Consider the following 25261-nt stretch of genomic DNA (forward strand, 5'->3'; position numbering starts at 1 on the left):
ACTTTTAATCCCTTCATCTAAAGCATTAATGTATATTGTAAACAGCTGCGGTCCAACACCGAACCTTGCGGTACCCCACTGGTCACAGCCTGCCATTCCGAAAGGGACCCGTTAATCCGCTACTCTTTGTTTCCTGTCAGCCAGCCAATTTTCAATCTATGTCAGTACTCTGCCCCCAATACCATGTGCCCTAATTTTGCCCACTAATCTCCTATGTGGGACTTTATCATAGGCTTTCTGAAAGTCAGGTACACTACAATCCACTGGCTCTCCCTTGTCCATTTTCATAGTTACATCCTCAAAAAATTCCAGAAGATTAGTCAAGCATTATTTCCCCTTCGTAAATCCATGCTGACTCTGGATCCGATCCTGTTACTTGCTATCCAAATGTGTCACTATTTCATCTTTATAATTGACTCCAGCATCTTCCACACACTGATGTCAGGCTAACAGATCAATTTTAAGATTGCATATGGTGTACTGTCTGATACTTTGCAGTTCGGATTTTGTAACCAGGGCAACACATCCCGCAGCATCCACACAAACGAGATTTCTCATTTTGGCTGGGACCGTGGCTGTCTTCCCCTAGACAAATGCATGCTGGCTGAACCTAGGTGTTATGTATGTTTGAGCGAGAGACCATATTCTTAAGGATGTCGGAACAAAGCAATTATCTTATCATGGAGTGGGGCAAGGGGGGTATTGTAGACAAAATCAGGACATGGTAGGAAAAAAAAATAAAAAGCATAGAAGACAGCGATAATCAAGGATACAACCAAAAAACACTAGAAAACAGTAAAACAACAAAAGGCCTCCTTGGTAATAGACTTTTTCTTCACTGGGAAAACTCCATGCTGGCAATGAGTATTAATCTTGCAGAAACCACATTTTCTTTAAAGAATGCTGCACATACCTTTTTAAAAAACGTTGGTGCACGTGTGTGCGGAACAGACTGATACCATTTGTTTGTGCGGTTCACTTTACAGCAATGAGTAAATTAGATGAATATCAAAGTATTAGTCATTGTATTTTGCTTTGATTCCTAGTGTGCAGTCTTGTTGAACCAGAGTTTATAAAGGTAGTGTGAGAAGGTGGCAGCAGGTAACCACCTCTGGAGAAAAAATTGTCAAAAACAATCATGGTCATGGATGGAGAAATGAATACACAGATTAAAGAGAGATGGAAGACTGTAATTGCCCATGTCATATGATATGGCACATAATGATAAGGGCAAGAAATTGCTGGAGGAACTTAATGGGACAGGCAGCATCTGCAGAGGGAAATGGGTAGTCGATGTTTAGGTCAAGACTGGAAGAGTAGAGGGGAGCTAGCCAGTATAAGGAGGCACGTGGAAGAGATGGGCAATGTTAGCAAACAACAGATGGAATCAGATGAGGAAGGGTAATTGGCAAATGTTACTCCAACAATGTGTTTTTTTCTCTAAACTCTAGATTCCAGCTCTTTCAGTCTCTTGTGTCTCTAATACATTGTATGTTGCTTCTGTACACAATAGTCAAAGTGCTGAAGGAACTCAGCAAGTCATACAGTATTTATGGAGGGGGTATAAACAATGTTTCAGACCAAGACCCTTCATCAGGACTGTAAAAGAAAGGAGAAAGAAGCCAGAATAAGATGGGGGCATGAAGAGTACAAGCTAACAGTTGAGACCAAGTCTGGGGGGGGGGGGGGGGGGGGGGGGGGCGGGGGGGAGAGAGGGTGAATTAAGCAGTTGGGAGGTGACTGGTGGAACAGGTAAAGGGGCAGAAGTTTGGCACCATTTAAAAAACATCTCAGGTAGTTTAAATTAGTGATCATTTGATTTTATATTACAGTAAAATGACTTTTGTGCAATTCAGGAAGTTGAGAGTACAATTATTTCTCCATGAGGTGGAAGGATGACATGGTATTTGGATCACCACCACTTGAAGTTCAATTACAGCATGACAACTCAGCCATCGATAATTACAATATAGAATGAGCTTTGTACCAGATCATATCAAATTGGGCCCATTCTGACATCGGGTAACTAGATATGTATCCACTGGTGGAAGACCTGTTGCTCCGGATAGGTTTCTTCTCCAAATTAGTGCCTGGAATTGACTTGTTGCATCCCAGGTCATTATGTAGCTGAGAGAAAATAATCTGGGATTAAAAATTGTAGGAAATAAGACTGAAGTGCTTGCTTTGCAAGCTGGCATGGACACAAATCGTCTCCTCTCCTGTCCTGTAAAAATTTTGATCCATACTACATAGCCATAAAAGTCATTGTGGTTGAACACTGAAATAAAAACAAAGTGGTGATCAAACTGCAGACAGAGTGACGTTAACCTTTGAACAGATTTAGCTTAAATATATTAATTACATTTCTAATATGTCTACTGTAACTTCAAATTACACAGGCGCTCTATTTGAGCTAACACACGATTTACAGAAATTTCAAGCTGTTCCAACCGTAGTTAACCACAATTTTAAAAATCTCTGATCTGATAACACCAGGGTGACCATAGGAATAACCTTTAAAAATTGATAATCTGGTCAATGAGTGAATAGGAAAAGATGGTGAGAAACTAGATAGAAAATTGCAGGTGTTACAAAATACAGCATAGAAAGACTAACTTCGTCAGGAGAGACTAGGCTTGTCCACATCCAGCAGAAAGAGAGCAAAGTCCTCAGACTTAACAATATTAAAAATGTACTATTTTTGGAATTCAATATATAGCATAATTTTAAATAGTTTTCCAAAAGGATTTATCATCTTATAACACTTGGCATAAGAGTTTTAAATTATTTAAATATTTAAAACTTCTTATCTACCAAGTTTCTTAATCTCCAGAATCCTATGTTCCTGATTTTTTTTAAACCCAAATTTCTATTCTGTCCAATGCTTTAATCTTTCGCTTGCGATTCTTGGATGTATTCATTCCTGTATCTTCCAATCACACTTTTTATTTAAAACTGTATCAAGTCCACTAGATAGTCACAATATTACTCTGGAGCATGAACCTAAAACAATAACTCCCTCTGTTCTCAAATCCCAATTCCAGTGCCCCATGATTCAAAACTATCCTACGCATCAGTCCTTTCAGCAACACATTTGCACTTTTGATCTGTTTCTCTCTTTACCATTTTGTATAAAACTCAGGTAACAATCCAGAGTTTAAGTATAAGGTTGTTTTTTTTTTCAATGCTTTAAAAACCAAGAGATGGAGACAGAAACAAACATAAAAGAAACTTGTTCTGTGGATGTGGCTGTACCTTCCAATTTCAAGGAATTTCTGCAGCACTTCATGTTTTAATAGTTTTTTAAAAAATCCTTTCCTGTATTGTTCATTGCCTCTGCTCCAGATCAATTTAACAAATGCTGGGAATAGCTCAACTTTAAAATGTCAAATACATTTCCCCAATAAATCAAAACCATGAATACTTGCCTTCTGTATTTATGCAGATTACCTCTTGGCAACAAAGGCTTTTTCAAGACCCATTGGTCACAGGATAATGAAGTAGGATCTGAAAGAGAAATCCATATGAAAATGGAGGTCACTGCAATTTGCAAAACCAAATTTAAAGCTAGCAAGTTTGAGCTGTGCTCAGAATGCTCTTGAGATTTTGAGATCAATAGCAAGAAAAGTTAAACATCAATATCCAAGTACATGCAATGTACTAAGGAGTAGAATGCATCATTATTGTGATAGTTTCCTTCTTGATACAGTACAAAGATTGTGTATGCAATGAAGATTAATAGCACATTTTCACACTCATAATACCAAAGGAACTCAGCGGGACAGACAGCATCTATGGAAAGGAATAAAGAGTCGATGTTTTGGGTTGAGACCCTTCCACAAAATGCTAAGTTCCTCCAGCATTTGGTGTATGTTACCCTGGACTTCCAGAATCCGCAGAAACTCTTGTGTGCATGTTATCACAGACATGTTCATTGAACCCCGCAAAAGAATAGTCCTTATTCCGTATATCTGCAAAACTAAAGGTACTCTTCTCTCTGCCACCCCAATGCACAGTTTTACACAACTCAAACCCTACCCCCTCCTCTGGAAAGTACCTGTTTTCCTATTTATCAGGACCTACTCCTCAGTAAAGGCAAATATCCATAATGAAATTTACTACTGGCTCTACTACACCCAAGGCATCAAAGAATACAATAGTTCAAATGATCAAAACCCCAAACCTAGCACTAAGTGTGTGGCCTACCAAGGTAAGATTCACTTACCTTGCAGCAAAGATCCATGGTCTCCTGGTTTGGCAAAATGAACTAGTTGCAGCAGGCACCTCAAAGCATAGGGAGACACCATCACTTTAAAAAACACACAACCCTCAAATCTTTTGATGAACCAATATTTGCTCACTCTCCTTGGTTATCACTGGCATTAGGTTCCGATTACTCTCAGCTAATACATTTCTGGTTTTAACTTCAAAAGGCAAGTCACATCATTCACATGTTTGATACCTAGACTCTTGAAGCAGTAATTCTATTCCATCAGGAGAGGGGAAACAATTCAAAGATATTCTCAAATTCTCCATCAAAAAAGTAAGTTTTAGACTTGCTCTCAAGACACAAGCCCAGATTGATCAAACAAGAATAGACTCCGGGAAAGCAAGATAAACCTCAAAACACTTCATCAGAACACCACCACCTACATTACTCAATCACACACTTGGCAGTTAGCAAAGCCATTCTCAGCCTTGGCAACTGCTTCTGGACTGGATTTGAAGCAGGTTATCCTGTGGAACATTTGAGAGATAGCCATGAATAACCAATATGCATTTTTAAACAATTTGAAAGCAAGTTTTTAAAACTCTACTATAACTTTACGGGACTGCACTAATACACCACTTTTATGGCACTGGATCACATATTTAGCTTAATAGCATCCATTTCTTGGCCAATTATAGGAAGCAAATATTTCAAAAATCGTAAATTTAGTTTTCATTCAATTCTGAGTTCATTTTTTAAAAAAATTAACAGAAGCAACTTTAATGTCAATAATTAATTTTATTTAATCAGGCCCAATAAAAGAACTAACGTTGATTTATTTCTTACTCAATTTCGACATTTGTGATTCAGTTTGTCCCTGCTCTTCATTAGGAAGAATGACCGTAGGAGGGTGCTTTGGGACAACCAACTAAATTGATATCAAACAATAGATCTCTGTCTTCACAGGGATATTTTGGTCTCCCACACCAGTACAAACACATTATAGCATACATTTATGATAAGGAAGAACAAAGAGAAGACCATATTTATTTCACAGCTGTAACAATATCTAACAGAAGACAGAACTGTTATTTTGTCATTTTAAAATGCCTTAGGTGTTTTTTTTTGAATGGCATGACTTTCAGGGGAGAGACCACACAAAAAAAATCAGAGCTGAGAACCTAGGGACCTAGTGTTACAGTCAAATGCCAGAGTTGTGGAAAAAATATATGAGGCAGAGATCATTGCACACTTACCCCCCGCCCCAATTTACAAGATAATCTTCCATCACTTCAAAAAGAAAATTGACACACACAGGTGTGGGCAATTCACAAGAAACAAATACACAATTCATCAATTTCATTTTGGTGAAATTTGTGAAAAAACCCATCCATTTAGAATGGAAGTCAGCGTAATCACATTACTACAATAGACACAATCATAAAAAATAAATTGAATCTTCAAATAACAGTTCCGTGGAAACTCAATACCTATACAAAAATTCTCAATTTCTAAATACTCTCATACAACTCCTGCTTATTCTGAGACCTTCCACTGGTGCATTGTTGGCAGAATCACAGATGGACAAGAGGACTTACAGGAGTGAGACACACCAGCTAGCTGAGTGGGGTTTTAGCAACAACCTTGCACTCAACGTCAGTAAGACCGAAGAGCTGACTTCAGAACATGAACCAATCCTCAGAGGGATCAGAAATGGAGTGAGCAATTTCAAGTTCCTGGGTGTCAAGATCTGAGGATCTAATCTGGTCCCAACATATTGATGCAGCAATGAAGGAGCCAGACAGTGGCTGAGTTTCATCAGGAGTTTGAGGAGATTTGGTGTGTCACCTAAAACACTTAAAAACTTCTACAGATGTGCCATGGTGAGCATTCTGACAGGTTGCTTTAATATAATGGTATGGCATGGGGGGGCAGGAGGAAGGGACTGCAGAGGATCAGAAGCTACAAAAAATTTTAAATTAGTTAACTCCACCTGGGGTCCTAGCCTCTGTAGTGTCCAACACCGTTACTATCAGAAAGGACATACAGAAGCCTGAAAGCACACAGGTGATTCAGGAACAGCTTCTTCTCCTCTGCCACCCGATTTCTAAATGGACATTGAACCCATGAACACTACCTTGCTACTTTTTTTTTATTTTTGCTATTTTGCACTGTTTATTTTAACTATTAGACAGACACATACTTAACACAACTCAGTTTTTTTCTCTTCATTTATTTATCATGCATTCCATTGCACTGCTATGATAAAGTTAGCAAATTTCACAACATATGCTAGTGATATTAAATTTGATTCTGATCTTCAAGGAGCAGTGCTTCAGAAAGGCTGCATCCATTATTAAGGACCACCATACCCAAGACATGCCCTCTTCTCATAGTTACCATCAAGAAGGAGGTATAGCAGCCTGAAGGCACACAGTTAGTAATTCAGGAATAGCTTCTTCCCCTCTGCCATCTGATTCCTACATGGACATTGAACCGATGAACATTACCTCACTTTCTGTTATTGATCTTACTGTAATTGATTTTCTTAATTTTTATATAATCATGTATTTCATTGTACTGCTGCCACTAAGTTAACAAATTTCATGCAGGTGATATTAAACCTGATTCTAGTTTAAATTGTTGTGTACCAGCTGTCTACATGATACACAAACCACAGCAGTAAAACATGGAAAGCAAGCTGTTGCCCGTGTAGCAGGCTCACCCCTCCATGCAGCTGATGAATACAAAGGAACAGAAGAGACCGATATAGTTTGGCACCAGTGGAATCACAGAAATTGCCAGTGAGTGTTGAACTCAACTCAACCTTAAGGACTTCAACTTTGGATTTTGTTTTGGGTTTACTCCTGAAGCTTGCCCCATGAGTGGGTATAACTGCAAGGCAGTAATGGTTTGAGATCAGTTTTCCTTCTCCTTGATGAGCTGCCAACCATGGCTAATGAGCCCCATCTGCCCATTTGACTGGTTTTAAGGTGGAAAAACCCACCTTTGCCTCTTCTCTTCTCAGTAGAAACAGTTTCACTTGGCTTAGTAGCTAAGCTACACGTGAAGGCCAGGAGACTATTTGAGATGCATGCCATTGGGAGCATTTAATAGGTAGTGGGATCTCATCTTCTCTGCCACCCCCAGCTATGTTAAGGAACCCTGCTTATTTATGATCAAAATTAACACAGCATTGTACTGATTTTTAGAATACAGCTAATGCATGTTATTTTGAAAGTACACCCTCTGGCATAACTTGTAGAAGGCTTTTTTAAAAATGACCCTTCCCAAACCTCTTAGGGTTTGTAACTCTCTTACAAGGGTTCGTATACAAACTTGGTTTGTTCACTAACTGCTAACAGCCATGTGACTCAGTGGTGACAAGGCCACCTTTCATAAACGATATATGTCTAGGGTCAGTACGATTTGGGGTTCAACAAAACAGGAATGTTGTGATGTTCCAATTAAAGGAACTTTGATTTGAGCGAATGCTGTGTAAATACTGCCCATACAGTTATTGGTAGCCCAGAAATGACAGATCGTACACCACCATAAAATTATAGAGACAGTATATTTACCAAATTTTCAACTTTAACAGTTACAGAGAAAGAAAAATAAAAGGGCCAATACAGTTCAACCAGTCCAATGTGCACATAATGTTGGAGTTCATACTGGAGTAATTGGGGGTGTTAATCTTTACTCATATGCAGGGTGTGTATGTATGTATAAAAGCACCCACCAGATTCTGAACTCCCCTTGAAGACCATCCCAAATGAACTGGTTCTCTCAGGAGTATTGGCCCTTCCTCCTTGGAGCCAGTCATCTACACAAAGCACTTCTTGCAATGGGGTCACTTGTTCGAACAGCATTCTGTGGCATCCCCATTCTGCACCAGACTACTGTCCCTCAGAAACCTCTTCCCCACAGCTCTCTAGAACCTTCTCTCACATCCCACAATCCTGATTGGCTGTCACACATTCCCAAGTTAGTCAACATAGCTCCTCATCTTAAGCAGAGCCAAAACTTTCTTTCCAGCATTGCATACTACTTTTACAGAAAACTGCCAATATAAACTACCTCTCAGCTTTGCAGTAGAAACCTTAACCAGGGCAATAAAGGTGATATACATATTACAAGTAGTCTTATCTACAAATTGGAATTAGCACAGTTTGAATTTGATCAATTAGTAACCTGAATTTGAATTTCAAAATTATCAGGTGATATGTAAGCAATGAGGACAGTTTGCAGATGATACCACCATAGTGGGCCATATCTAAATAATTAAGACTCAGAGTGCAGGAAGGAGAGCTTAGTGACATGATAACAGCCTTTCCTTCGATGTGAGCAAAGAAAGATAGCTGGTTATTTACTTCAGAAATGAGGATAGGGATGGGGATGGTGCACATGCTTCTATCTTTATCTAACTTTTAGTACTGAGGTTGAGAACTTCATTTTCTTAGGAGTGAACATCACCAAGTTTATACTCATCCAACCATATAACTGCCATGGTCAAGAAAGCTCACCACTGCCTCTACTTCAGGAGGATGACATCTCTTTATTAACCAAATTTTTAAAATCGCTGCAGAAAGCATCTTATCTAGTTGCATCATGACTAGGTATAGCAATTATTATGACTGACTACAAGAAACTACAGAGTTGTGTTGAGCTGTGTCATGGAAACCAGCCTCTGCTCTACAAGTACTCACTACTTCTCACTGCCTCAGTAAAGCAGTCAGCATAATCAAAGGCCCTACCCATCGCAGATAATCCATCTTCTTCCCTACTTCACTGAGCTGAAGATAAAAGTTTAAAGCACAAAACGGCAGGCTCAAGGACGTCATACTCTGCTGTTATACAATTATTGAATGGTTCCCTAGTACAAGACGTAAAGTTGAACTCATTCTTCCTCCCTATGATCTTGTTTAGCTACACTCTCTCTGCAGCTATTAAACTGTATTCTGCATTCTGTTACCATTTTACCTCAGCGCACTGTGTCATGATTTGATATGTATGAACTGTATACAAGTCTTCACTGTGCCTCAGTGCATGTGACAATGAACCAATTCTAGTACAATGTAAGATGTACAGAAGTGAGGCAGATCAAAATAACATTAGAGATCAGGTAAAGTGCTTGGACTTTAATGAAAAAGCAAAACTCTTGACAAATTATTCACACTTTTTCAGTCAATTCATTATTTTCTGTTTTAAAGCAGATTCATAACAAACTGACATTCATTGGATTAATGATCTAAACCTTTATATTAGCAGCACAATATGTCTATGACAGGTGCTTTAGATTTCTGTCACTAGAAGTATACTGGCCTGCATCTAAAGTACCTGTCATTGTGGCTTTAAAACTCAGGTGGACTTAAAATAGATTGGCAGCAGGATGGGACTTAAGAGAGTGAAGTCAGTGAGAAGACGGGTACATTTCGCAACCAAAGAGTGTAAGCTTAACAATGAGGATAGCTATGATTACAGAAAAAGGAGAGATTTTTCAAAATTAATTTGCATTTATTTCAATGTACACAGCTTAACAGGTAAGGCAGACGAACTGAGGACATGGATTAACTCCAGCGTCTGGAATATTGTGGCCAATACAGAAACATGGCTGAGAGAAGGGCAGGACTGGCAGTTCAGTGTTGTGGGGCACTGATGCTTTAGGCATTAGTGAAGAACAGGTAAGGGTAGAAGGGGAGTTGCCTTTTTGATAAAGGAGGACATAACTGGTGTGCATAGAGAGGATATACTAGAGGGATCAACTAATGAGGTCATTTGGGTACAAATTAGATGTAGGAAGGGGATGGTCAGCTTATATTATAGTATTCCCAATAGTCAGTGGGAACCGGAGGAGCAGAAGTGTACAGTAATTGCACAGTTATGAGAATAGGAGGGTAGTGGTCGTTCTATAGCATGAGCTGCCTCTAGTGCAAAGGCCTGAATGGGGTCAAATTTGTGCAATGCATTCAAATGTTTCCTCACCCAATATATAGCAATACCCACTCAGGAAGGAAAAATACTGGACCTCCTCGTAGGAAATGAGGTGGGCCAAGAAACTGAAGAACAGCTTTGGATCATAAGCATTATCAGGAAGGAGGTGTTTGCAGCTTCGAAGTCCATTAAGGTGGGCAAATGCCCATGCTTGACCAAGTGCACCCCTAAATATTATGGGAGGCCAGGGAGGAAGTGATATTTGCTTTGTTGTTAGCCCCCAAGTACAACTACAGAAGACTAGATGGTGGCTAATGACTAGAAAGGCAGCAAGGTCAGACTGGGGAACTACAGGCCAGCAAGCCTCGACTTCAGTTGTCAGGAGCAACACGTACAACACGCTGGAGGAACTCAGCAGGTCAGGCAGCATCCGTGGAAACGAGCAGTCAACATTTCGGGCCGACACCCTTCATCAGGACTGAAGAGTGAGGGGCCAGGGGCCCTATAAAGAAGGTGCGGGGAGGGTGGGAAGAAGGCTGGTAGGTGCCAGATGAAAAACCAATAAGAGGAAAGATCAAGGGGTGAGGGAGGGGATAGGCAGGAAAGGTGAAGGAGGAATGTAAGGGGAAAGCACTATGTGCAGTAGAAGAAGGCAGAATCATGACAGAGGTGATAGGCAGCTGGAGGAGGAGGCAAAGTGAAATTGGGATGAGGGAAGGGAGAGGGAGGGAATTACTGGAAGTTGGAGAATCACTGCCATGATGAGGCCCAACTCAGGTTGGAGAAGTAACACCTCATATACTGTCTGGGTAGTCTCCAGCCCCTTGGCATGAACATTGAATTCTCCAACTTCTGGTACTAGGGAACCATTCAATAGTTGTATAACAGCAGAGTACAACTTGTCCTTGAGCCTGCTGTTTTGTGCTTTAAACTTTTATCTTCAGCTCAGTGAAGTAGGGAAGAAGATGGATTATCTGCGATGGGTAGGGCCTTTGATTATGCTGACTGCTTTACTGAAGCAGTGAGAAGTAGTGAGTACTTGTAGAGCAGAGGCTGGTTTCCATGACATAGCTCAACACAACTCTGTAGTTTCCTGTAGTCATAGTCATAATAGTTGCTATACCTAGTCATGATACAACCAGATAAGATGCTTTCTGCAGCGATTTTTAATGCTGACCTGGAAGTTCAGGTTGCATGGAATTCAGGGGAACAAAACAAGATGGATTCAGAATTATCTCAATGATAAGAAGCAAATACTGATGGTTGAAGGCCAATTCTCTGACTGGAGGCTTGTGATTAGTGGGACCTCAACTATTACATATGTAAATGATCTGGATATGAATGTACATGGCACAATTAGCAAGTTTACCAGTGATACTAAATTAGGGGGTCTTGTTGAAAGTGAAACAGGTTATTGTGGCGACCCACTTCCTAGCGCACTCGAACCGGCTCACAAATAGCCAGCACGCCGGCACAAAGGCCAGTCCCAAAAGGGCGCCAGGCCTGCTTCACCAACAAAGGGAAAAGCCCGCGCGGGACGGTGAGTACGTGCCCCCTACAGCATCCGCGCCCGGAGAGGGCGGGATCAGGGAGGCTTTAAAGCGAGGCTGTGAAGTTCGAATAAAATCTTCTTTAACTGCAGTTTACCGACTCCGTGTTGTTATTTTAGCGCTGTCTTGTTGAAAGTAAAACAGGTTACAATGAATTGTAAGGAGGCCTTGATTAGCTAGGGAGATGAGGTAAAGAATGACAAATAGATTTCAACTTAGATACATTTTAGACATTCAAACCAAGGTAGGACTTGTCACTGCCCTGCCATTCACTCTACAAGTGTTGTGGAAGAGAGGGACCTGGGAGTTCAATTGCACAGTTCACTGAAAGCAGCCATGCAATTAGGATGGTGGAGAAGGCATTTAGCATGCTGGCCTTCATCAGTCAAGGTATCAAATATAGGAGTATAAACATTATGTTTCAGTTATACAAGTTGTTGGTGAGGCAGCACTTGGGAGTATTGCATATAGTTTTGGTCACTCTGTTACAGAAAAGACTGTCAAACTGCAAAGGATATAGCAGAGAGGATTCTGCCTGGACTAGAGGGTCAGACAGAGGTTGACCATGTTGTATCTTTGTTCTCTGGAACACGGTAAAATGAGGGGTGACCTCAGAAGTTTATAAAAATCACAAGGGCCACGGATAAGGTCTTTCCCCAGGGTTGGGAAGTCCAAATATAGAGGATGCAAATATAAGATAATAGGGGAAGGCATAAAAGAGATCCAAGAGGGAACTTCATTACTCACTAAAGAGTACATGGAACGAGCTGCCAGAGGAAGTGGTTGAGCCAGATACATTTACAACATTTAAGAGGCATTTGGTTAAGTACATAGAGGATTATGGGCCAAGTGAGAGCAACTGGGACCAGCAGAGAAGATGCTGTGGCCGACTTGAGCCAAAGTTCTTCTTTCCATGCAGTAATATTCTATGACTCTGACAGTGGAATATAGTCAAACAAATTTCTTATTTAGAAACTTCCTGTAAGAAACAGGTCTGCATACCCGGTTCATTAATGTATATAATTCATTTTTTTAAAAGGGGATTATCTGGTCATTACAGCAAATGATGTATTCCTTTTTACTGCAGATGGGGATGAGATTGTCAAAGCCAGAAGTAAAATTGGAAACATTTTCTTCATTCTCACGGACTACCACTACCTCCACTACCTTCACTGTCATATATTCTTTCATTGTACTTTGTTAAAGAAGAAAGAAAGGATGGGAGTGCGAGAAAGGGAGAAGGGTTATGGTGTAATTATCCTACCATAAAGCTTCTTCTTGCTTGACCCATGTTGCTTTTTCCTGGGACCTCTTTTATTTGCCATTTTCCAAAACATTTTCGAGCATTCTTCACAGGTAACTGTTTCTCTGTAATCTTCTCCAGAGCTAATGGAGATGGATTCATCATCATGCAAGGCTTCAGAAGTTTTTCCTTCATCAACAGATGTGGGGCTTGAACTTGTGTGGAGAATTTGTGGCATTAAAGCAGAAAAGCCAGTTTCAGTGTTTGACTCTGCCTTATCCAAAAATGTGTCAAGTTTTACATTGTGAGTTTCAGCAGAGATTTTTGCAGTTTCAGTTGTGGTACTGTAGACTCCAGCAATGGCCCCATTATTGCTGCTGTCCTTCAGCATTACATGGTCAGAATGAATGGAAGGCTTTGTTTTATGGATGTCTTTAGAAGGAAGTTTTTTGCTTATTTGGGAGAAATTCTGCAATGCTACAAATTTGCCACAACCTTTATGTGTAGTAATGGAAGCACGATATTTCTCCTTCATATTGACATTTTCAGCTCCTTTCTCTTGGCTGCTAAACAGAGACTTATACCTGTAACAAAAATAAACAAAAAAAAATCAAACTTCTAAACAAAAAAGCAGCATTGTGAATTGCTTCTGAACTGCTTCCAATGTTGGTAGATTCTTTCTTTAACGGGAACTAAAACAGCCCATAGTGATGTGGCCTCACCACACTGTACAAATGCAACAATACTTAACTATTTTTTTAAACTCTGAACCCCCTAACAATGTACCCTTTGCTTTCTAAAACACTTATCAGATGTAACAAGTAATTATTTTATGGATAAGAAGACAGATCTCAAGTTTTGCAATTTTTCTGTTTAGACAAAATCCTGTCTTCAGATCCTTCCTACCCAGTATATGACCAGTTTCCTATGTTAAACTGAAATTTGACTATTTTCACCTGCTGACTCAACCTATCTGTACCCTATTGCAGTGTTCCAATATCCTCAAGCAGCATGTCCTGCCACCTTTCATGTTATCAGTAAATTTAGATACTTTAGACACCAAAGTCATTAATAAAATAAATAATTGAATTCCTAGGACTAATCCTTAGGGCGCATAGCTGGTTACATAACTTTGTATTCTCTATTTTTTGCTTTAATAGTTTCTTTGATCACCCTTCTTGCAGAATTCCTCTTTCTGATTGGGATATAGAGCATAAAAAAAACTTGTAAGGATCACCAAAATCAACATTTACTTTGTAATTTAAAAAAATGGTCCCTGGGAAATTAAGTCATATTGTAAATGAGAAACCAATGGCAGGCCTGGGACAATTACACTGTACCATTCTTTACAGCAGATGAACATGACAGCCAAACAAATAGGAAATCAACCACCAAAGGCAAAGGAATAAAATAATATTGAGAAATAATGGTAAAATTTGGGGAAGGAAGGCTGAGGATCTGAGCAGGTGTGCGGTGGGAGCCATTTTGATTTTTTCTTCTTCTCATCAGAGTTAAGAGAGGCAGGACTGTGCAGGCGTGTGACGTTGGACAGTGAAGTGCAGAAGATTTAAAAGGAACACAGCCTTATACAGCGGGCAGCGGAGTGAGCCGGGAGTAGAGTGAAGACTTAAGAGCTTTGGCTCAACGGGCAAGGCAAGGTAGGTTTAGGTTTCAGTTTTTCCTGTTATTTGAAGAAAGGGGGAAGTATGAGTGTGAGGGCAGCTTGTTGCTCTCGGTATCGGATGTGGGAGGTCCTGGAGTCTCCTAGCCTCCTGGACGTCCACATTTGTGCCAAGTGCGCTGAGCTGCAGCTCCTAAGGGACCGTGTTAGAGAACTGGAGCTGCAGCTCGATGACCTTCATCTGGTCAGGGAGAATGAGGAGTTGATAGAGAGGAGTTACAGTCAGGTGGTCACACCGAGGCCACGGGAAGCAGACAAGTGGGTCACGGTTAGGAGGGGGAAGGGGAAGAGTCAGGTACTAGAGAGTACCCCAGTGGCTGTACCCCTTGACAATAAGTACTCCTGTTTGAGAACTGTTGGGGGGGTAGGGCGGGGGGAGTCAGCCTACCTGAGGGAAGCAACAGTGGCTGTGCCTCTGGCACAGAGTCCGGCCCTGTAGCTCAGAAGGGTAGGGAAAGGAAGAGAAAGGCAGTAGTAATAGGGGACTCGATAGTTAGGGGGTCAGATAGGCGATTCTGTAGATGCAGTCAGAATGGTAGTTTGCCTCCCTGGTGCCAGGGTCCGGGATGTTTCTGATCGCATCCAAGATATCCTGAAGTGGGAGGTTGAGGAGCCAGAGATTGTGGTACATATAGGTACTAATGACATAGGTAGGAAAAGGGAAGAGGTCCTGAAAGGGGAATATAGGGAGTTAGAGAGTTGAGAAGAAGGACCGCAAAGGTAGTAATCTTGGGATTACTGCCTGTGCCACATGACAGTGAGAGAAGGAATGGAAGGAGGTGGAGGATAAATGCATGGCTGAGGGATTGGAGCAGGAGGCAGGGATTCAAGTTTCTGGATCATTGGGACCTCTTTTGGGGCAGGTGTGACCTGTACAAAAAGGATGGGTTGCACTTGAATCCTAGGGGGACCAATATCCTAGCGGGGAGATTTGTGAAGGCTACTGGGGAGACTTTAAACTAGAATGGTTGGGGGGTGGGAATCAAAGTGAAGAGACTAGGAGAGAGGAGGTTAGTTCACAAATAGAGAAAGCTGGTAGACAGTGTGTGAGGGAGGATAGGCAGGTGACAGAGAAGGGGAGCACACAGACCGAAGATGTAGGGGAGAAGGAAGAAAAAGATAATAAAGTTGTTTGCACTGTTAGAGATAAACAGAGAGTAGGAGGTGGAGAGTTTCTTAAATGCATCTATTTTAATGCTAGGAGCATTGTAAGAAAGGTGGATGAGCTTAGAGCATAGATTGATACCTAGAAATATGATGTTGTAGCTATCAGTGAAACAAGGTTGCAGGAGCGGTGTGATTGGCAACTAAATATTCCTGGATTTCATTGCTTCAGGTGTGATAGAATCGGAGGGGCAAGAGGGGGAGGTGTTGCATTGCTTGTCAGAGAAAATATTACAGCGATGCTTTGGCAGGATAGATTAGAGGGCTCATCTAGGGAGACTATTTGGGTGGAATTGAAGAATGGGGAAGGTGTAGTAACACTTATAGGGTTGTATTATAGACTACCTAATGGGGAGCGGGAATTGGAGGAGTAAATTTGTAGGGAGATAGTGTCGTGGTTTTTCGTGCCTCACAAATGACCAGGAGACGCAGAAGATTCTTCAAGAAGGGTTAAACTTTAATTTGCAAATCAAAGCTGAGACAGTCATTGAGCTAGTCACTGATAGCCCACCGTACACAGCATTTTTTATAGCAATCTCCTGGTCCAGTTGCTATAGTTGCATATCACACGTACTATCTTGTCCCTATTGTTTCTACCCATTGACTTAATCATGTTCTAATCTACATCTCTTTAGCTGCCTCTCATTAACATACTATTGTCTTCTACATTCTTAAGATATATGCATAGCAAATAGCAAGCTCTTTCTGTAGCTACCTCTCATTAACACAACATTGTCTTCTACATTCCTAGCATTTCACATAGTTTTGGTTACACAGCAAATACAAGTTTTATACTCCATAATATTTTATACTCCATTTTATACTCCAATAATAGCAGATATTTGTAGTAAGCACAAGGTTGTGATTGTGGGAGATTTTAATTTTCCACACATAGACTGGGAAGCCCATTCTGTAAAAGGGCTGGATGGTTTGGAGTTTGTAACATGCGCGCAGTATAGTTTTTTGCAGCAATACATAGAGGTACCAACTGGAGAAGGGGCAGTGTTGGATCTCCTGTTAGGGAATGAGATAGGTCAGGTGACGGATGTATGTGTTGGGGAGCACTTCGGGTCCAGTGATCACAATGCCATTAGTTTCAATATAATTATGGAGAAGAATAGGACTTGTCCCAGGGTAGAGATTTTTGATTGGAGAAAGGCTAACTTTGAGGAGATGCGAAAGGACTTAGAAGGAGTGGATTGGGACAATTTGTTTTATGGGAAGGATGTAATAGAGAAATGGAGGTCATTTAAAGATGAAATTTTGAGGGTACAGAATCTTTATGTTCCTGTTAGGTTGAAAGGAAAAGTTAAAAGTTTGAGAGCGCCATGGTTTTCAAGGGATATTGGAAACTTGGTTCGGAAAAAGAGGGAGATCTACAATAAATATAGGCAGCATGGAGTAAATGAGGTGCTCGAGGAATATAAAGAATGTAAAAGAGAATCTTAAGAAATAAATTAGAAAAGCTAAAAGATGATACGAGGTTGCTTTGGCAAGTAAGGTGAAAATAAATCCAAATAAATCCAGTTATATTAATAGCAAAAGGATAGTGAAGGATACAATTGGTCCCTTAGAGAATCAGAGTGCACAGCTATGTGCAGAGCCAAAAGAGATGGGGGAGATTTTGAACAATTTCTTTTCTTCGGTATTCACTAAGGAGAAGGATATTGAATTGTGTAAGGTAAGGGAAACAAGTAGGGTGGTTATGAAAACAATGATGATTAAAGAAGAGGAAGTACTGGGACTTTTAAAGAATATAAAAGTGGATAAATCTCCGGGTCCTGACAGGATATTCCCTAGGACCTTGAGGGAAGTTAGTGTAGAAATAGCAGGGGCTCTGACAGAAATATTTCAAATGTCATTAGAGACGAGGATGTTGCCGGAGGATTGGCATATTGCTCATGTGGTTCCATTGTTTAAAAAGGGTTCCAAGAGTAAACCTAACAATTATCGGCCTGTAAGTTTGACGTCAGTGGTGGGTAAATTAATGGAAAGTATTCTTGGAGATGGTATATTTAATTATCTAGATAGACAGGGTCTGATTAGGAATAGTCAGTATGGATTTATGCGTGGAAGGTCATGTCTGACAAATCTTTTTGGATTTTTTGAAGAGGTTACTAGGAAAGTCGACGAGGGTAAAGCAGTGGATGTTGTCTATATGGACTTCAGTAAGGCCTTTGACAAGGTTCGGAAGGTTAGTTAGTAAGGTTCAATCGTTAGGTATTAATATTGAAGTAGTAAAATGGATTCAACAGTGGCTGGATGGGAGATGCCAGAATAGTGGTGGATAACTGTTTGGAGGCTGGTGACTAGTGGTGTGCCTCAGGGATCTGTATTGGGTCCAATGTTGTTTGTCATATACATTAATGATCTGGATGATGGGGTGGTAAATTGGATTAGTAAGTATGCAGATGATACTAAGATAGGTGGTGTTGTGGATAACGAAGTAGGTTTTCAAAGCCTGCAGAGAGATTTAGGCCAGTTAGAAGAGTGGGCTGAAAGATGGCAGATGGAGTTTAATGCTGATAAGTGTGAGGTGCTACATTTTGGTAGGACTAATCAAAATAGGACTTAGATGGTAAATGGTAGGGCATTGAGGAATGCAGTATAAGTGATCTAGGAATAATGGTGGAATCTCATGTGGATAAGGTGGTGAAGAAAGCTTCTGGTATGCTGGCCTTTATAAATCAGACCATTGAGTATAGGAGTTGGGATGTAATGTTAAAATTGTACAAGGCATTGGTGAGGCCAAATTTGGAGTATTGTGTACAGTTCTGGTCACTGAATTATAGGAAAGATGTCAACAAAATAAAGAGAGTACAGAGGAGATTTACTAGAATATTACCTGGGTTTCAGCACCTAAGTTACAGAGAAATTTTGAACAAGTTAGGTCTTTATTCTTTGGAGTGTTGAAGGTTGAGGGGGAACTTGATAGAGGTATTTAAAATTATGAGGGGGATAGATAGAGTTGACGTGGATCAACTTTTTCCATTGAGAGTAGGGGAGATTCAAACAAGAGGACATGATTTGAGAGTTAAGGGGCAAAAGATTAGGGTTAACTTCTTTACTCAGAGAGTGGTAGCTGTATGGAACAAGCTTCCAGTGGAAGTGGTAAAGGCAGGTTCGATTTTGTCATTTAAAAAAAAATTGGATAGGTATATGGACAGGTAAGGAATGGAGGGTTATGGGCTGAGTGCAGGTCGGTGGGACTAGGTGAGAGTAAGCTTCGGCATGGACTAGAAGGGCCAAGATGGCCAGTTTCCATACTGTAATTGTTATATGGTTACATATGAAAGTCTAAAGGAAAATATTTTTTGAACTGATCCAAACTTGTGGAGTTTGGAGGTGGCAGAAGATTACTTCATTCTATTTTTATACTGGTGAAGTTGTCTTTTGAAACGAAAGTCGTGATGCTTCGTTTTGTCTTGTTTCCAGTATACTAAGTTGATTTTCACTCTCACTGCAGGATGATTTGAGTGCAGTACCACTATATTTTATAGCACCGTATTTAAACAACTGTTACCACTTAAACATAAAAATAAGGAAAAGGAAACCCAGACAAGCCTTGAGGTCAATATTTCTGATCCATTCGTCTATCCGGAGACAATGTCAAGGGTGGAGTATTATATACACAGCAGATATTCTCAGCTCATTTGTAATGCTTACTGTTTGCACTGACGTATTACAATAAAACTTCCAAAGATAACTCAAATTTCCCGTCACGTAACCAGTAGGAACGCCGCTCAGGTCACTACGTTCACACCGCCCTGGAAATTACATAGTGCGTTACATCAAACCATGAAGCCTAAATTTTAAAATTCTTACAGTTCTTGAAAGGCGTTCTCAAACTCCGGCTGGCTCTGCTGCAAACTGCCAACATGCAGTTTCTGCATCATCTTTCGGTCCTCGGCCAGCGGCCGGCATTGCGCCGAACCCGCACGGCTCTCCATGACAACCCAGGGCCGGGGCCGGGGCCCGGGCCCGGTTCAAACTCGCGCGCTGGGCTCGCCGATTGGACCAAACCACTGTCCATCACACGCCCTTCTTCCGGCGAGGGACGGGGCTGAAGGGGCGGGCGAGCGGGGCTGGAGGAGAGAGAGAGAGCGAGAGAGAGTTCAGAACTCGCACAGGTTTGACATTGGGCGGCGATGGTTAATCAGCCTGAAAATTTCTGTGGGCCACCTTTCATTTCCTAGCTCTCCCGAAACCCTGTCCCTCTCCTCATCCACTCGGTCTCTCTAGGGCGTCCCGGGCCTTCTCTGGCTCCTGGAAGAGCAAAACTTTAATTTTAAAGCGGGCCTCGCCCCTTCGTACTCTACACGCTGCTTCAGAACCATGAAATCTGAAGATAAGTCAGCGCTCCAATAGTGGCTTTTTGCCTATCCTTGATTTTTTGATTGTCCACTGTATTTTGAATTAATCTACAACGCCAAATTAATCTACCACAGTAGCATAGCGTGGAGTTCGGAGTTAATTTCCAACGTCATCTTTAAGGAGTCTACAGCTCCCCTAGGAGAATCTTTAAAGTCTTCTTCCTTGGCCATTTTTTCCCACAACTGGCCTAGTATCTTAGTGTGGTATTTCTTCCACTGACAATTAATAATAAGGATGTGTGCTTAGATAGATAGATAGATACTTTATTCATCCCCATGGGGAAATTCAACTTTTTTCCAATGTCCCATACACTTGTTGTAGCAAAACTAATTACATACAATACTTAACTCAGTAAAAAAAATATGATATGCATCTAAATCACTATCTCAAAAAGCATTAATAATAGCTTTTAAAAAGTTCTTAAGTCCTGGCAGTAGAATTGTAAAGCCTAATGGCATTAGCCCACGCTCAACTCTCTGCACTCAATACTGCGTGGCAAGGCGCAGCTTAAATGCCTGCTATAAATTTGCCAGTGACACTGCTGGTTTACAGAATCTCAGATGGTGATGTGGAGGTGTGCAGGAACTAGATAGATCAGCTGGTTGAGTGGTGTTGCAACAATAACCTTGCACAGCAAGATGAAGGAATTTGATTATGGACGTCAGGAGAACACACTCCCGTCATTGAATGTACAACAATTCAGCATACAGGGCCTTCGGCCCATAATGCTGTGTCGATCTAACTTACTCTGAGATCAATCCAACTCCTCCTTCCCACATGGCCCTCCATTTTTCCTTCATCCGTGTGCCTTTCTAGGAGTCCCATTAAATGCCCCAAATATATTTGCCTCTACCACTACCCCTGGCAGTGGAACAGCTGAAAGTTCTTGGGCATCAACATCTCAGAAGATCTATCCTGGGCCCAACATATTGATACAATGATGAAGAAGACACACCAGCAGCTATAGTTCATTAGGAGTCTGAGGACGTTTGGTTTGTCACCAAAAACTCGAGGAAATTTTGACACATGTACAATGGCGAACCTTCTGACTGGTTGCATCTTGGCTTGATATGGAGGGTCTAATGCACAGGATTGTAAGAGGCTGCAATATGTTGTAGACTCATCCTTCTCCATCGTGAGCACAGATATAAATATTAGAAGAGAAGTAGACAGAATAAAAAAGTTACCACAAACAGTCTAACAGGAGGGGCTCATTTGAATTATGACAGAGGGCTGTGGGTACATAATTTTGTGTAAAGTTTGTAAGTTACTGAGAATATTTTTGATTGGTTCCTGCAAAATTTGTACTGCAAGTTATTTGAATAAATATATTGTTCTCTGCATATATTACAGCAATGTTATCAAATCTTCATTTCCTTTCGAGTCAATCTAAGAGGCAGCAATAAGCAGTAAACATTGGAAGTGGCTGTTAGCGGTTGTTAGTGAATAGTAGTTGTCTAAGGCACAGTCTACATTTTGGAATTTAGAAGGACATATGTAAAGGGTGATAGAATAATCAGAGAACTTTAATATGAATATAACTAGATAGACTACATTAGTAGCAATAATGTGGAAAATAAATTCTTGAAATGTTTATAAGCTGGTTCGTTAAGGTTTAGGGAACACAACATTTTAAAATCTATTATTGTGCAATGAAGAAGTGTTTATTGATGATCATCTTGTAAAGGGACCTGAAGGAAAGAGCAACCTTAAAATGTCAAGATTTTATGTTAAGTTTTAAAGCAGTAGACAGTTCTTCAATCAAAAACCATGGTTTCAATATAGACAAAGGAAACCAAAGATATGAGGTACAGTACCAGGCATGGAAGCTATTTTAAAGAGCAAGACTGGGGCAGGCCATTGTTATCATTGAAAGAAGTAATATATTAATTACAATAAATGTGTATTCCCCTTAAGGTGCAGACTTAACAGGATATTGTGACCAATCATAGGTTATAGAATTTAAATATATTAAATGCAAGGATAAGTTAATTTTGTCAGAAAAAAAGCTGTAAGATTGAGAATTATGAACATTTATTTTTAGAGTGAGATTAGTTTATTCTCAGCAAAGATCTCTTCACCTCATTATGGTTTGTCAGCTAGTCAGCATGGCATTTGCGTGCAAGATCATGTTTGACAAATTTTTGGGAGATTTCTTAAGAGGTATCTAAAAGGATAGATGAAGGTAGGGCAGTGAATGTTGTCTATATGGACTTTATGGCCTTTCACAAGATCCTGTGTGGCATGCTGATCTGGAAGGTTATGTTGCATGAGATTCAGAAGAAAGTAGTGAGATGGATTCAGAATTGGCTCGATGATAGGAAGCAGAGGCTAGTGGTGTGGTCCAGGGATCAGTGATGAGACTCTATTGTTCATTATGTAAGTAAATGATTTAGATTTGAATGTTCATAGCATGGCTAGCAAGTTTACTAATGTAGTCAGACAGGTTACATTGACTTGCAAAGAGATCTTGATCAGTTAGGACAAAGGTTCCCAATCTGGTTAATGGTAAGAGTCCATGGCATAAAAAGGTTGGGAAACCCTGAGCCAGGGAGATAGCATGAAGAATGGCAAATGGATTTCAGCTTAGATAAGTGTGAGCTGACTCACCTTGAATGTTCAAACCTGTGTAGGACTTGTAGAGGGCACTGACAAGTGTTGTGGAGCAGAGGGACTTGAGAGTACAAGAGCACAGTTGTGCAAATAGACAGGATGGTGAAGAAGGCATTTAGGAAGTTGGAATTAATCAGCCAGGACATCCAATTTAGGAGTATAAACATCAAGTATAGTGTAAGTTATTGGTGAGGCAGCACGCAAGAGTATTGTGCATGGTTTTGGTCACCCAGTTTCAAGAAAGACATCGTCAAACTGGAGAGGGTGTAGCAGGGATTTATAAGGACGCTGCCTGGACTAGATAATCTATTTTATAAGGAAATGTTGGCCATGCTGAATCTTTATTCCTTGGAGCGCAGTAAAATGAGGGGTGATCTCAGTAATTTACAAAATCATGATGATTATGAATCAGGTGGATACTCATAGTATTTTAGTGGCTTGGTTTTCTCATTTTTTTCCACAACAGTTTATCACCCCTTTGAACTTGGAGCTCTCTATTCACTATAAACCAGCACAAAACCTGCAAAAAAGGGCAGTACTTGCAACAAGGGTAATATTGTTACAGTGTGATGAACTGATACATATGTACTGGAAGGTAAATATCAGCTTTCTAACACCTCATTTCTCCTTCAGGACCATAAATCTACCGATGAATATCAGATCCTTGCTGCCAAGTTCTATTTTGCTCTTTCTTTTTATACATTGTCTATCTTTGACTTTTCCTTTTCTTGATTTCCCCACCTTGAAGGATAAGTGGGTCATCAATATCCAGATACTTCAGCTCCACAGCTACACCCTTCCACTCTGCATCCTGAAATGACTTCACTCCATTCTTGCGTTTTTTCCCAGGTTTGTTGTATCCATTCTGATGAAAACAACTGCAACACCTTACTTGCCACAGACCTCCATTTATCCACAACTGATGTTTTTCCTCTACTGTATCCTACAGGGTTCTCAACCATGCCTTCCCTATTTCCAACTTGTGCTCTCATCCACTCTGTTTAATCCTTGTTCTCACACTTGCATTCAATCAAATATCCAATGTAATTCCCAATAACATTAATGTAATGCCACACCTGATATGCATTGCCCTCCTGTTTGGGCATTCAAAAGGAGATACTTCCTCCTCAAAAATCTGCTTCATACTCTCCTTCTCTTGGCACCTTCTTAATCAGCATCTGCCCCTTTATAAGTCTTTTCCTTCCACCAAACATCGATCTAAACAGTTAAAGGGGTGTACTTTTACCCCCAAATTTAAATAATTGCATTGCGTGCTCATGATGTAGAATTCACTACATTGAAATAAAAGCAAACACAGTCATTGACTACTGTTTACACGAGTTCATAAGGGTGATTCTGAGCTCCCAGAATATGTGATCTGTAGCAAGTAAATTGCTGCAGTTTAAATCTCATTCCTCCCCCTGCCTTTAGTCTTTCAAAATGTTATCCAATCAATGCACATCGAGGCTTCAAGAATTACCATTGAATGCAATAGTTTCAGACTGTTACTTTCCAGTTGAACCTGAAATACTCACAAAGTGCTGGTGGAATGCAGCAGGCCAGGCAGCATCTATAGGAAGAAGCACTGTCGACATTTCGGGCCGAGACCCTTTGTCAGGAAAGATAGCAAGAGATTTGAAATTGGGGGGGGGGGGGTAAGGGGGAAATCCGAAATGATAGGAGAAGACTGGAGGGGGTGGGGTGAAGCTAAGAGCTGGAAAGGTGATTGACAAAAGGGATAGAGCTGGAGAAGGGAAAGGGTCATGGGACGGGAAGCCTAGGGAGAAAGAAAGGGGGAGAGGAGCACCAGAGAGAGATGGAGACCAGGCAAAGAGTGATGGGCAGAGAGAGATGAGGAAAAAAGGAGTGGGGGGGGGGGGAATCCGTCGACAGTGCTTCTTCCTATAGATGCTGCCTGGCCTGCTGCGTTCCACCAGCATTTTGTGTGTGTTGCTTGAATTTCCAGCATCTGCAGATTTCCTCGTGTGAACCTGAAATACTAACACTTTCTACTCTCAAAGTTGAAACCTGACATGCTTTGGTAGACCCAGTTTTTGTACTTTGTCATTTCTCGTCTGTTTTCGTTTGTTAACATCTATTTACATCCCCCCCCCCCCCCCGCCCCCCGCAGGCAGATTACCCACAATTAACCCTGCTAGCATTGATCTCCCTCGGCCAGCACCTCCAACTCATCACGCACTCTCCTTTGATTACCACTACGACAAACATTCGCGTTGTTCTCTCCACCTCCTTTACCGACCCGGAGGGTTTTCACCGTTATGCCTTCTGCAGCAACAGCCCAGAAGCTCCCGAAGATTTACTACAGTATCTTTCACGAATAGAAGTACAGTGGTTTCCACAGCAAACTCGGTGCCACATATAACAACCTCGGGCTAAACCTGCGCTGACAGGACAGCCCTCGCTTCACAAGAACGGCGGTCACATGGGTCGCCGACTGGTTGTTACGTCTGTTGCTAGGCAGGCGCATTCTG

The 25261-nt window shown here is 41.0% G+C and overlaps 1 protein-coding gene across 1 annotated transcript in view; it reads right to left on the minus strand.

Moving 5' to 3' along the window:
- LOC140728244 (uncharacterized) overlaps positions 1-19825 on the minus strand; it is a 33127-nt gene extending 13302 nt beyond the window's left edge. Inside the window, exons 1-3 of the mRNA XM_073046721.1 lie at positions 19608-19825; positions 12959-13521; positions 3429-3507 (exon numbers count right to left, since the gene is read on the minus strand). Coding sequence (XP_072902822.1) covers positions 3429-3507; positions 12959-13521; positions 19608-19732 — 767 coding nt within the window. The 5' untranslated portion in view covers positions 19733-19825. The remainder of the gene's footprint in view (positions 1-3428; positions 3508-12958; positions 13522-19607) is intronic.
- Between the last annotated feature and the right edge of the window lie 5436 nt (positions 19826-25261).

The sequence above is a fragment of the Hemitrygon akajei genome, chromosome 5 (assembly GCF_048418815.1).
Source record: "Hemitrygon akajei chromosome 5, sHemAka1.3, whole genome shotgun sequence".
In the NCBI taxonomy this organism is placed as follows: domain Eukaryota; kingdom Metazoa; phylum Chordata; class Chondrichthyes; order Myliobatiformes; family Dasyatidae; genus Hemitrygon; species Hemitrygon akajei.